Genomic DNA, 15,145 nt, shown 5'->3' with positions numbered 1-15,145 from the left:
AAGGAGGAATCGGCACTCCCTGCGTGGCGGCGCTGGAGCCGAGGTGAAGGCACGTGAGGCTGTTCTCCCGACGGCATGCGTGGAAAGCCCCGGCCGTTCTCGCAACGGAGCCTCTCCAAGTCCCTGTGGGTCTTTCCTGCAGGCTAAACAACACAACTCGGATTTGGCACCGCTCTGAACCCCTGGTGATGATCGTGGTCATTTTACATCATTGAGCGATTAGCCCGTGGGAGGCAACAGGAGAAAACCCCACGCATATTGAGAGGGAAATGTATCCCATCATCTCCTCCTTCCCCTCCCCGGAATGGAAAATGCCCAAGATAAGGATGTCCTCCGAGGAGATGGAGTGATAGAATCAGTTTGTGTCCAGGTGCTGGATGGATTGTTGAATCACAGGATTATGAGAGGTTCCAGCGGCTTGGGGAGGCCTTCATCCAGCATTAAGCATTTGATTATATGGCTTATAATAATATTTTTTTTGATGCAGCTAATATCTTTGCTCGGAGCAAACCTGTAACTTATTGGCGCACGGTGCAAAGCCTTCATCAAACTGTTGTGCGCGACCCCGTGTCGCCCGCAGGTCAAGATCTGGTTCCAGAATCGCCGAGCCAAGGCCAAGCGACTCCAGGAGGCAGAACTCGAGAGATTAAAAATGGCAGCCAAGCCACCTGCGCTGTCGTCGCACTTTGGCCTCCCCACGGCCTTCGGGCCCCTCGGGGCGCCCCTGCCTGCTCACGGCCTCTACCTCACGGCGTCCGGGCTGTTCGCGCGACCCGCGGGCCTCCCCATGGGCCCTATGGGGCTGTACCCGACACCGGTGGCGTACAGCCTCTACCACCACTCGTAGTGCGAATGGTGCAGAGAACGGCGTCATGGTAGCGCCGCTCCGTCGAGGAGCGTGGAGTTAACTTGGCGCCTGGGTGGAGGGTGCCGATACTTTCTGAGCATTGGTTATGAACAATGCTTATGCAAGTCGATCAGTTAATTATGAACGTCGACGTGTGATGAACATTATGGACGTCGATACAATAAGAATGTCAATGCATTGTGAACGTAGAAGGTAGCGGAATAATAACTTTAATCGACAAAAGGTGGAACCTTGAATCATGTTGTCGGATGAATTGCAATCATCACTGAAGTACTGTACTAACGCCGATTAATGACAAGGTCGATTAATTGCGTACCTCAAATTACGACAGTAATTAGTTACGGTTTTCAAAATAAACTATGCCTGAACCGACGACACCCATTAGCCCTGCCCTGACCGTGACCTCTCAGCGGCCCCAGAGACGGCTCAGGGCTGAGCGGCAGGGCCGGGCACACGCGGCCATCGGGAGATGAGAACCCAAACCGCGGAAGTCTAAATGACAGACAATTCCGTCTCCTTCCAATATCCACCTCTTCACATAAACTAGAAACTATTTTGTTTAAGCACGTCTCATCAGCCACACGGTTATAGTTCCGGGAGTGATTGGAGCGGAGAGACTGATGAAGATGCTGATGAGCAGATTGTCGTTCAGTCAGATCGCGACCTCCGAGTCGAGAAGAGTCCAATCGTGGGAAGTCGGATCGTTACCTGACTATCCTTTACCTATGTGCGTTCATCGACCCGGAAAGGTGAAAGACACTCAAAGCAGCACCTGTACTTGCATGGGACACTCCGCCTGTACATAGCATCATTGCTCTCCTGCTGATGAGTCAACTGGAGTCAATGTCAGCTGCAGCTCACGCAGCATGGAGCAGAGGCCGGCATCGCAGTACACGCGGAAGGTTGGCTCAGCTTTCTGCTTTCAATGCGATCTCCATGTGTGTGACTTGAACGATATCGTGAGGGGACATGTCAAGAGTTTTGGTGACGTCACTGAAAGTCCCACTCTCACGTGGGCGAGTGCCGCCGAATGACGCTACTTGGCCAAAAAAGTTAATAAATACAAAAGTACATTCTTGTATAAATTGTACACAAATAGCTATTGTATTGTTAATATGACGTTGTACATATATTGTACGTATGGAATGTGTCGGATGTAATGACGTGCGTGCATTGTACGTCGCCCTCACGTCGCGCTGACCCTGCAGTCACCAAGAGCGTCTGTTCAGCACGTGGTCCGAGAGTTCATTGTTCCGTTGCGCTACGAACCTCTCCGGGACTTTGTAAAGCATTACGACTGCCAACGTTACATTTACAAACATCACTGATAATGGGTAACACATTAAATGTGACCAGGTTTATTCTCAACAGTTATTCGATCGGAAGGTCGCGTATGGTGTGGTAAAGTGTGGGTACACCGAGCTCCTCCAGCATGACTGGTCAATGTCAAAGAGTAGACCAGGTATCTCTCTCGAGAGTTCGCTCGAGTGGAGGTCCTTCGTTCAGCAGTGGTGTGAGCAGCAGCTCCAGGGTCGCATCTCTACCCGCAGCTGTCTCCCCAAAATTGGAAGGAACACAACTCCGCTGTACACGACACGTGGGCCCACTTTCTGAACAAATGAGCGCAGCTCGTCACGAGACACAAAGTCGCCTCTCGCGTGCGGACGACTCGGGAAGAGACTCCAGTCAGTGAAACCTCCTCCTGTGGTGAATGCATCTGCCGCTACTGGGTACACGATTTCAACTTCAAGTTACGACGCTACGTTACAATCAGCGGGACGATATTATTTGTAAAATAAGACCGAGGTTCTTAATTAATTAAAGAATCACCAGGAATGTTAAGCCGAAATTCAGCGACACAAAACTGGAGTTTGGCGTCGTAACTCAAGTGCAGCGCATTTTTCTGCTACCAGGTCGGCTACTTAACCTTACTTCCGCGCATATATAATTATATACACTGACGTGTTTTGAATGCGGAGAAGCATTTACAGATTTACAGAATAAAAGTGTACATCGAAAGAGACTCTGGGTACTGGGGTGTGAAGGTGTTTGATGACGATAATTGACGCCATAATGGAATATATTTACCAAGGAAAGAATGAGTCTTAATACTATTTTTTTAGGATGACCCTGTACGCGTTGGGATGTTTGGTCAATTCAATTAATGAGTGTTTGTCACTCCCGTGAGTATTTGGAACTGCCAAACACTCACGAGAAGTGACCATGGAACATATAGCGACTCAATGCCCGATTCAAAAAATACGAAGGAGGCATCACAACGAGTTACTCCGCTACTCCCGATGCAATCATCTGGCTCAACCACCTCAACGTAAAATGTTGGTTGTTGCTCCATATCAACATCAGCCGCACGATGACTCCGCGATCATTCTTGACCATCGGCCACCGTCCCTTTAAGCCACAGCCCATGTTTAGTAGCGGATTGCGTTGTCTTAAACGTGAGTCTGTTCTCTCATTCGTGTACTGTGACACTCGATGTTGAAACCGGTTTAGGGCTTTGCTTGTGTTCAACCCATGCTGATGGGATGCGTAAACAATGATGGATATGTGTTGTACGCCTTCTTCCCATATTTACCCCCAGATGTGGGGCGGTGAATCGTCTGCTTATTCATGTTTCTCTTTATAGAGATTCGGAATGTAGGCAGTAGATAGGAGGGCGGGTGGGGGAGCAATTCATATAAATAATTTTCCACTTCTCTGTGCTCGTGAGCGGTACAGTGGTGGCTGGTAGGCCAACAGCGTTTCATTTCGCGTTTCTTTCACAGCCGCGTTCTTTCCCCTCTCCGACTCGCATCTCCAGAACCTTACAGAGCTCCCCACTCATGCATCACCCCCTCCTCTTGCTCCCCCACCCTACCCACTTCTCCGCCCCTCTGCCTTGTGTTTTCTGAAGGAAAGTCCATGCAGTTTCAGTTACGGTTCTTATATTGCGCGGCCTCCACCCCCACCGAATAAGTGTCTTAATAAGAGCGCCCCAGCCTCCTCTGTCTCCGCTTATAATATTTCCGTCTGCCGACACCAGTGAGTGCGGGCGATTGTTTCACTGGCACCGGGGCGGGTGAGACGCCAGTGGGAGGGGGAGACGCGAGGGGAGGCGGCGGCGGCGAGGGCTCGAGAGAGAGGGAGGGAGACAGAGGGAGGGAGAGATGGTTGGAGCGAGAGTGTTACGCTGGGTATTGCAGACGCGGTGTCAACGCGATTGTGCTATTGCAAGGATGGTCGAACTAGCAGACAAATATAGCTTGACAGATAGACACACGTCGATATACACACGTATTGCCATGGATAGACACGTACAAATATACATGTATTCAGACAAAAAAAGTGAGCTAGCATGGTGTAGCGGTAGCAATTGCAGAGGTCGCAGGTTCGATTCCATTTCCCAGCTCGGCATTTGAAACAATGGAGCAATTTCCCCAAATTCCCCGTGCACTACGATTACTCGGTCGACAGGTCGCGTGCGGTGGGGTAAAGTGTGGCTACTACCACCACTTCCAAGAGGTCTGGTGAAACTGGAAGAGTAGACTAAATACGCTTAAGTTTGATCGAGTGGAGACCCTTCCACCAGCAGTGACGTGAGAAAGTATTTTCAGGGCCGCACCTCTCTCTCTACCTTTTGTTGAAGACAAAACCAACAGACACGAAGAGACCAGCAGACAGAATACGCTCTTTATGATCACACGAGTGTCCTTTGAGATCAAGAGTCGTCTCTGCAAAGGAGACCTGGTTTAATAATGATGATAATGTGTTAATAACGTAGTGCCCTTCATACAGGCAGGCCTCAATGAGTCTCAACAACTCTTTCACGAGGGTCATGCCGAGTACTCTGCATGGACTTTGAGAAGTGGTTTGCTCCGCGTGGGAGGGAACCAGAGGAATAGCACGCTGTTAGCACGGTTGGCTACGTACGGTGCGAAAGAAGTTCAACACAGATATATACGAAATTCCGCGACACAGACGGCTAACCAACTTGCTTTACTGTCATACCCTCATTACCTCGGAGCACAGCGAGTTTTGGGGTGTCTTCACAAATCTTTGCGCAATCCACCAACCCTGGCATTTGGGACTGCGGTTGCTGTGTGTTGAGTGCCTACAATGGATGGCCGTCCTAACATCGAGACGTCTTCGTGGCCCAAGCAGTTCATGCCACGAGCGCACCTCGCCACCGACGCGGTGTCGACCTTCCGCCAGAACCTGCAGCTGCTGCTCAAGAGATACGCAGCGACCTCCAAGAGCTTCCCCGACCGTCTCCTACCGTCTGCTCTTAGACTCACACAGAAACCCATCGACTCTCGACTCACACAGACACCCATCGACTCTCACAGAAACCCATCGACTCACACAGACACCCATCGACTCTCGACTCACACAGACACCAATCGACTCTCACAGACACCCATCGACTCTCACAGACACCCATCGACTCTCGACTCACACAGACACCCATCGATTCTCGACTCACACAGACACCCATCGACTCTCACAGACGCCCATCGACTCACACAAGACACCCATTGACTCACACAGACACCCATCGACTCACACAGAAAACCATCGACTCTCACAGACACCCATCGACTCTCACAGACACCCATCGACTCTCACAGACACCCATCGACTCTCACAGACACCCATCGACTCTCACAGACACCCATCAACTCTCACAGACACCCATCGACTCACACAGACACCCATCGACCCTCACAGACACCCATCGACTCACACAGACACCCATCGACTCTCACAGACACCCATCGACTCTCACAGACACCCATCGACTCGCACAGACACCCATCGACTCTCACAGACACCCATCGACTCTCGACTCACACAGACACCCATCGACTCTCGACTCACACAGACACCCATCGACTCTCACAGACGCCCATCGACTCACACAGACACCCATCGACTCACACAGACACCCATCGACTCACACAGAAAACCATCGACTCTCACAGACACCCATCGACTCTCACAGACACCCATCGACTCTCACAGACACCCATCGACTCTCACAGACACCCATCAACTCTCACAGACACCCATCGACTCTCACAGACACCCATCGATTCTCACAGACACCCATCGACTCTCACAGACACCCATCGACTCACACAGACACCCATCGACTCTCACAGACACCCATCGACTCACACAGATACCCATCGACTCACACAGACACCCATCGACTTTCGACTCACACAGACACCCATCGACTCACACAGACACCCATCGACTCACACAGACACCCATCGACTCTCACAGACACCCATCGACACTCACAGACACCCATCGACTCACACAGACATCCATCGATTCACAAAGACACCCATCGACTCTCACAGACACCCATCAACTCTCACAGACACCCATCGACTCTCACAGACACCCATCGACTCTCACAGACACCCATCGACTCTCACAGACACCCATCGACTCACACAAAGGCCCATAGATGCGCCCTCAAAGCCTCCCACCATCGGGCATCAAGTCCTCCCACCACAGGAGTTACTCATTTAAGTCTGAGTCGAGCTAGGGAAGGCCTTGAACCAGTTCAGAAAATCGCCACTGATGTATGCCGTGAGTGGAAATGGAACTCGAGCTGCCCACCACTCACTGTAAGCACAATGGGCTTCGTATAAAAATAGAAAACGCACTAAAATAATAAAATGCGTTCCTTGAAGTGGGTGCTGCACGGAATAAACCGCAAATAAGTCGCATGTGTGCAGCTCGATTGCGCCCCGGGAGTCGGGCGTGTCCACACGCGGCCCTCCCCAAGAGGGCCACGTGGAGGAGGGGACGGGACCGTGTGGTGGTGGGGGGGTCGTGGCGCTGCTCATAAAGAAGAAGGGTAATTACGGGTCGGGTTATCTTCAAACGCGGCTCAGCTCCACCCCGGCTCCGGCGAGACTCGACGCCGCGAGCTATGGAGGGTTCTTTGAAAGGAGGCGCCGCTCGCTCGCTCGCTCGCCCGCCTGCCCACATCCCCGGCGGCTCCCACCTCCCTCCCTTCTCTCCTCGCTCGCTCGCTCTCACTCCGCCTGCACCCTGCTGCACGCTCCGTACTCCTACTCCCCAAGTCTTGCGTCTGCCCCCACATCCTCCCTCTTCTTTCGTGCATCCACCTCGTCTCTCTCGTCTGCTCCCTCCTACTCTCGGGACCAGCCGATTTGTTCATAACTGAGACGTGTCGGTTATAGTACGTCAGTCTTAAAAATAAAATATAAATATGTAAGTGCCGTTTCGGGTAATGACCCTTCTTCATAGCATATATATTCTTTTTAAGACAGGGTCATTGACGAATGTGTTGAGCATTTTGCTATTTGTACAAACTACCAACCCAGCAATATGACATCACGTGTTTGGTTCTGAAAACATCTCAATCGCGACGAGATTAAAAACCTCCTCTCTCCTGCACACTCCGCCATTCTGCTCAACATGACCCCACTCCACCTCCTTCCTACAACCTCCTCCACCAACTGCATTCTCGTGCCTCCAACATCCTCCACCCTCCTCCTCCCTTCAACGGCACTCTCATCACATCGCTTATTCCCCTTTTCTCTCGTTATAATACATCAACAAAGACCCATATCGCCCTATAGTCCTGAAGCAGACTGTCGGGGCAAGTGCTTTTTGCGAACACCTATGAAGCCCAGCACGGCACACCCGGGGTTGGGGTGGCCATCACCACACCCGACTGCCTTTGTCTCTACAGTGGCGATGTTTATACCTGGGTATGTGGCTGTATGCACACTGTTTACACATCGCACGAGGTACTCATGAGACTGAGTCGACCTAGCGGAGACCCAGGACCGGTTTATATATTCGTCACTGATATTGGCAATGGGCTGATCGAACTCGTGTCACCGGGTTCATAGCGCAGTGCGCTAACTTTTCATGTTCACATATGTGCACTGCGCTCTCCCTCACCCCCATATCTCCCCCTATCTCGCTGTACCTCCCCTACCTCCCCCTCTTGGTGTTCCATTCAAACACAAAAATGGCCCCTTCTCCAAAACACAGCGAGCAGCATTTGATATCGCGTTCCATCCCTCTTCCCCATGCTCCCTCCCACCCTTCCCCGACCCCCTCTGTATAATTGTGAGCGTTTAAAAGGCATTAAATAAAGGGGGTTTATTCGGGGGCAACTGAGCGCTCAGTGCGGCTCCTAATCTGACGCGGCCCGCTGCTCTGGAGGGGCTCGGGGTTTGAGTCGAGATTTAGTTCCAATATGAACATTTAGATACACACACAAAGACAAAGATACGGTGTGTAGCATACACAGGCTGCTGGGGCAGGTCCTGTTCACAAACACTGAATCAGGCCGATACAGCGCACAAGAGCGTGGCGTGGCTAGCACCACGCTCGATCGCCAGTGCTGGATGTGTACTCACAGCACCAGCATCTCGGGCGATGGCGAGCATTTAAAATGGTAAAAATGAACCGGTGTAGCTGTGCAATCGCTCACTCACGCTACTACTGGCGGAAGGGCCTCCACTAGAGCGAACTCTGGAAGGTATTGGTCTCCTCTTCCACGCTCACCACACGTTACCCAGCTACACGCAACCTGCCGATCGTCTGTCGGGAGCCCATGCACTCTGAGGGTTGGACAGGGGCGGGGGGATTTCAGAAACTTGCTCCAATCGAACCGGCGACCTCTGGGTCGCAGGTCCGGTGTTAAAACCATTACACCGCGGCAGCTTCCTTGAACATGAACACCAGGGTGTTCATGTTCAAGGGTGTTCATGTTTTATGTTAAGACGAAAGCACAGATTTATGACGAGAGATGTTCAGATACCACTTGCTATTGACGTCCGTGGCCAGGAGTTAACCCCAGGTCGCCGATTTCGTAGAGCAGAATACTGCACAAAGTGCACTCATCCATCCAAAACATAAATACAGAAAAGGAATATACACGGACAATGCAGCTTTACAGAATCTTGAAGTAAACTTTGTTGGCGAGCACCTATTAAGTACGACACAAGATGGACGAAGAGGCGGGGCCAAAATAATTCCCGTCCGCCTTTGTCTCTCCCTCATGTGCATGTGGGTCGCCTCACGTGAGACGGTATTTACCCGCATTTCCGGGCAATCGTGCCCGATGGTTAAGTGATGAAAGCATCGTGGCGCGGGGCGAATGCACACGCGACACTGATTATGTGAACACACGCACAGCACACGCGATACTAATTACGTGAACAAGTGCGCACGCGCACGTACACACACGTGTGCACACCGAGACACAAAAGCACAACTAAAATCACATACGCACAGAAGCATACACACACGTATACATTCAGCATACATGCACACCAGCACATGCTCACAAGTGCGCGCACACACACACGCACACCTTCTCGCGCATGCAGTGGTCACGAACACCCCCCACACAACACACTGGGCCTGGACCCTCTTGACAGTCTCTGTCTGGAGAGGTGCGATGTTGCGTCAATTAATCGATCTTTAATTTGCCTTTTTTGGCCTAACTTAAGCGTTCGACGCTGTCACCAGACCTGGTCTTTGGCAATGCCTTCGTGAGTTTGACTCTCAAGAAACATCCACCCGGTGTTCTCAAGGTATTCCACGGCGCTCTATTGGACACATTTCCCATCCCGAATGGCAGGAGGAGGGGGGGTATGGAACCGGTCTTGTTCTGCTTTCTCTCTGTGCTGCAATTTACCGAGGTGCACTTCGTATTCACTGGAAAGCCTGTCAACAGAAATGGACAGCGCAGTTCAAGCAAAGTGTTTGAGGCAGCAGTAGTTCGGGAGCTGTTGGATTATGACGGCTGTGCCCTGGAAGCGTACTCACAAGGGTGTGTGCAGCATCTCACGGATAGATCCGCTCGGCTTACAGAAAGTCGTGAGAATTTTATTGTTTTATATTTTATTATTTTATTGTTTCCCTTCTACGTGACTTTACAGCAAGAACCAAGAATATGAATCCCTGCAGTCACGAAAGCTTTAAATCAAAATTTAGCATTAAACTGTTAACAAACGGTATTCAGCTTATCAAGCCGCACCCAGAAAACCCTACAAACATCCAAACGTCGCCATCGGCAACACGCAACTGCAGGTTGTCATCCAGTTCTCAGACCTTGACAGCACACGTTATAACGATGTCAGCTTGGACGCAGAACTGACAACCCGCAGAAGGAGACCCAGTGCGCCATTCAGTCGGCTGCCTGCCCACCCCTCGAACGCGGGCGCACATTTATTCTGCAGCGGTTCTGTTCGCCGACTGTGCGGATATAAGACCGGCTCTGCTTTCGATACCGCAAATAAGACCGAGACAAAAAGACAACTCCACCGCAAGTCAGCTACGTCAGCTCCAAGTGCATGCGCTGTGGCGCAGAGTGAGAGACTGCCTCTCACGTGTCGATCTTCATCGCACGCGGCGCGATGCCGGCTACGGCAATCGTCTGCGCTCAAGAGGACAACGACGACACTCGGCATGTAGAGCGACACGCGCCGCGTGATTCGCTACTCACGCTCCCATACGCGTGAACACCGCGACTGTTAATCAGCCAACGGAGATGGTTTTTCCAGCACTCATGTTGGGTTACAGCAACCAAAGAGACAACGTCCCCACCGCTTGTCGACTTTAATCAGGTTGGACGCAGAGAATCGAGCAGCGTTTCCCAAACATGTCTGGCCCGCGGACCACGGGCAACCCTTCGACAATGTTCATGTCCCACCGTGCACCCATAAACACATTCGTCCACGTGAAGATTACTCTAAATCGCAGCATCTATAACAGTTCCGTCTAAAACGCTTCCCTGAGGCTTGCAGAATACCAGTGGTCCGCGATGCGCAGTTTTGGAACCAGTAAACTCGACAATCTCTCGCCCGCGGCGGGACAGCCCCTGCGTGTGCGCAGGGCCAGGCCGGTGCCATGTGTTCTGAGTTGGGGTCGCTGTTCCTGCTCCGCATGCGTATACAGTGCGCGGATAGACCGCTGGCGTTCGGTATTCAGTTACACTCGCGCCCATTCAGACCACAGACACAAACGCAAACACAGATATCCCCCTTCACAAACAGCAGCGCAAGTGCTGTTAGCGAGCACCTATGAAGGCCAGCATGGCGTCCGACCGCCTTTGTCTCCCCAGTGGTGATGTTTACACATCGCACCAGGTACTCAATTAAGGGGAGGCCAAGGACCTGTTCAGATATGTGTCACTGGTTTCAGTTTCAGTTTAATTTATGAGGTATAACCCTGTGAGCCATGTGGCTCTTGACTCGGGTGCAACCGCAACAAAAAAAAACACGAACAAGAATAAACATCTTAAAGTGACTCCACGCAACAGAAAAATCCTGGAAAAAACTGCAAAGTTTTCCAGAAAAACACCGTATTTCAACGCTGTGTGTAAAGATCCCAGTGGGATGCAAGTCAAACAATAACAACCATAAGACAATTTAGAATAAAGTTATCAAGCTAACTCTGTACTACAACAAACAAACATGGCTAAACCGAAACGTTTTCAAAATCACCAAAATAAAGCTATAAAAACAATGAAACAGTGATCATAGGAACTGTGATTCATATTTAACAATAAACGATATACATAACATGTACGACCAAACTGTTGACCGTGGCCGTGAGCGGAAATCGACCAGTTTCGTATTGGAGCGGCAGGCCAGGCAGTTTCCACACAGTGTGAAATACGCAGACGATGAAAAATAATTGCCTCTGGACTGATTCGGAGTGAGACCTCCAACTGCCCAAACCAGAGTTGGCCATGAGCACACTGCCCAAGTATGAGAACTCATCCACTCTCTCCACAACCCCTTGCTTCTGGAAAGTTGAGGGGGTCGGGTGTTTGATGACATAAAGTACCCAGACATGTGCTGTGTATTGGTGGACGTGATGGTAAGGCCCCACCTCACAGTGGCACGCTCCAGGTTCGTGGGTTCGATCCTGACTCTGACGGCTGTATATTTGTAGTTCGCGTCTTCTCCCCGTGGTCGCGTGGATTTTTATCCGGGTCCTCTGCTTTTCCCCTCCACATTTAGAAACGTGCATTTAGAGTACTTTGTTTGGCTACTGCGATAGATTTCCACGTGATAAGCCACTTCGTTGAGCTATCATTTCTGTTAGCCAGGTCGCTTCTGAAAAAGAGCTACATAGCTTCGTGGGCCTTACCTGGCAAAATAATAAAATGTTTAGTTTTTTTAATAGAGAGCCAGCTCTTGACCATTAATGGGTGTTTGGTGTTTGAGAGGAAACCGGAGAACATGGATAAATCCATGCATGAGAGGGGTTGACGTTCAACACTCTCATCTCCTGGACACGTGTCATACATGTTCATACACGTATGAGCACGCACACACATGTGCACACACACAATACATATTTCCCGTAAAGGCTTAACAGACTGTTGGGAAAAGTTATGTTAGCGAGCACCTATGTACGCACACACGCGCATGCAGACACACATGTAAACACATGCAATACACACTGAGAAACACATGTAACAAAGAACTACATTAATTTGTCAGACACGCACGTCCAAACGCCCGAAGCAAATCTTCTCTTTTACCGTTAGGGCTTCGCATGAAGTTTGTGACCGTCACCTGTGTCAATTTGATCACATCGCATCAAGTACTCATTCGTTGTATGGTCGAAAGGACCTAATGGAGCCTCAGGTAAGATTCACGTTATAAACGTGAACAACGTGTGTTACTCCTGACGTTTCTTATTTTATAGCATAATTCAACTTAACCCGACGGGTTCAATGGGGAGGGGGGGTGGTCTCATTGTTGCACTGCTCCTGGATGGGGACGCGCCGAGGAGAAACACGAGAGGGGCGGGGCCTTTACCCCCTGGGACCCCCCCCTCCACTCCCGCCACCCACCCCCGCTTCGTGGCTCCACGCGATGAAAAGGGCCCTTTTCAAGCCGCTCCTCGCAAGGTAATTGCGACAATGATGTTGGACGTGGACATTCTCTGTCGCATATAGCCCCCCATCCACACTCTCCCAGCTCTCCCTCCCCACCCGTATCTCCATCTCTCTTTCCCCCTGTCCGTCTCTCTTTTCCCAATTATTCTTCTCTCCCTTCTCACCTCTCCTTTGAGATAGTCCACGAGAAGGGATGTTGCTCTCTTTCTCTTGGTGCAGACCACATTGGCGATTTTAAAAAGAGTAAAACCCCTATTGTCGTTTCTCGAGTTCAGAAACACTACAGTGGGATTCGATGTGTCGGTAGTGACATGAATTAAATTTGAATAACAACAAACTCAACACATTCCTCAAGGTTTTCATTTGAGTTTTGAGTTTATTCGACTTGTTACAGCGATGGTCCCGTTTAGCAAGTTTTCTGGCTATTGTCCACGGGAGATCCGCGGTGCGTGAGCACTTCAGCATCTAGATTGAAAACTCTTTTGTTTAGAACTGCTTTTGTGTTTAGTTTGTTGTCCTTCCCCAATAAGCGCGGTTAGCTACGTACGGCTCGAAAGAAGTTAAACATAATATAGCAGCAACAAAAACAAGAGACACTTTAACCTTAAAAAATAATACAGTGTGCACAATAAGTATAAAAACATATATATGTTTGACATATTGCATGATAGGTATCCCAAATGCAGTATGGCCAACACACAAGACCCTGACCATAATGTACTTCGCCACTCATTCCATGGCCCAAAAGTAATTTCACTTGGAGTCAAGAGGCTCTTAAGATATGTGAGGCTCAAAGGGACTTTCAAATATTTAAAATTCCTGAACCTTGCAAGCAGAGTAATTTATAGTATACAATTAAAAACAAATTTCGATTTAAAGCTTTTGTGACTGCAGGGATTCATATTCTTGGTTCTTTCGGTAAAGCCACGTAGAAGGGAAATAATAAAATAATACAACTAAAACAATACAATTCTCACGACGTTTCGATTGCAACACAAGCAATCATCATCATCATCAGGTGTGAAAACCACAGCAAGAAAAACTAGTTTTATTTCAGCGTCTTTTTAGCCCTTGCTATCCGATCCTACTGATACATCAAACGTGTTTTGTAATTAAATGTGTGTCGATAGGAGGTCCACTACATATGAACCTATATGTCCATGTTTCTAGCACTGAGTCGTAAAGCGAAGTAAGTGGAGGCGGCTAATCGTCATTCAGTTTCAACGGCGCGGCCTTCTGTCCTTGCTCTGGTCTCACCCCCACCGGAGATCAGGATGCGGCCACGCACCGACGCGTCACATGGGCTGTGGTGCCCGCTGGTGAGCTGAGGAGCCTCTGGTGTGGACAAGAAGTCTGCGCGGCGAGCCGACGGACTATTTTGGGAAAATCTATCAACCGTGGCATCATCACGTTATTCAATGCAGTGGAGGCCACGGGGTGTGATGAACCAAATTTGTGGAGGTGCAGGTAACCCTACGGTGAGTCACAGATGATGCTCTGGGTATTTGTGTCCGCGTGTCGGTTGATGTGAAGATACACGTGTTGGATCTCCGATCTCACGCTGGCAAGGCGCTGGTAGCTGTTGCTAGGGCTGGTGATCTGGATGGAGTTGCGTTGAAGCAAATCCATGAGGTTTGCGTTTCGACAGAATGCACATCGGGATAGTTCCTTAAAAATCTCGGCAGTACTCGTGCCGCTCCTCATGACGTGACCTTTGTTGAGGACGATCCTTTTGATTGCCTGGTTGGAAGGGTGCAATGTCAGGACAAACGACATCCTGTCCGGTGTCTCTCGGTTGACCGGTTGCAAGGTCGCTTCACGGTCCACTGAGGAGGCATGTGGATCGGCCCAGTCTTCTACCTTTTAAGGGTATTTGTGCTAAGTGTAGAAACTCTTCACTCCATTGGCGTTGTCATCGAAATCTCCATCGTTGCTCCGCAAGCGACGGGAGTGTAGAAACTGTGAGTCGAGCATTCCCTCTGGGTGTGGGTATGGTGCGCTGGTATAGAGAGCAGGTGGGAGTGCGAGTGTTATCAGTGTTAGTCTGTTGGTCGGTATAAGTTTCATTTTGATTTCTGGAAAATTATGATTGACCCGGAAATGTTAACTATATTGTGTGTGGAAGATGTATTCATTGTACAAAACCAGGGTTTTGATTTTTATGGTCGATGCGGCGTGATATTCTGGAGACGTAATGAACTTAAAATGACATTCCACTCCGCCTGGATTCTACGTTGAACCATAGTTGTCAAGGGGAGCGCGGTTTGCGAGTACCTATTAAGCCCTGCACGGCCTACAGTGCAGAGAAGATGTGCAGTGTGTGGGGCTGGTGGGTTGAGGATTCGCCTCCCCCATCC

At 50.1% G+C, this 15,145-nt stretch overlaps 1 protein-coding gene across 1 annotated transcript in view; it reads left to right on the top strand.

The window, feature by feature from the left end:
• Nucleotides 1-3,976, top strand: part of LOC103091793 (homeobox protein MSX-2) — a 32,342-nt gene extending 28,366 nt beyond the window's left edge. Inside the window, exon 3 of the mRNA XM_032952550.2 lies at nt 581-3,976. Within this exon, the coding sequence (XP_032808441.1) occupies nt 581-847 (267 nt within the window). The 3' untranslated portion in view covers nt 848-3,976. The remainder of the gene's footprint in view (nt 1-580) is intronic.
• The last annotated feature ends 11,169 nt before the right edge of the window (nt 3,977-15,145 follow it).

Source organism: Petromyzon marinus, chromosome 11, assembly GCF_048934315.1.
Source record: "Petromyzon marinus isolate PM22_M1 ecotype Great Lakes invasive population chromosome 11, UKy_Petmar_22M1.pri1.0, whole genome shotgun sequence".
NCBI lineage: Eukaryota > Metazoa > Chordata > Hyperoartia > Petromyzontiformes > Petromyzontidae > Petromyzon > Petromyzon marinus.
This window is presented reverse-complemented; position numbering and strand designations above follow the sequence as displayed.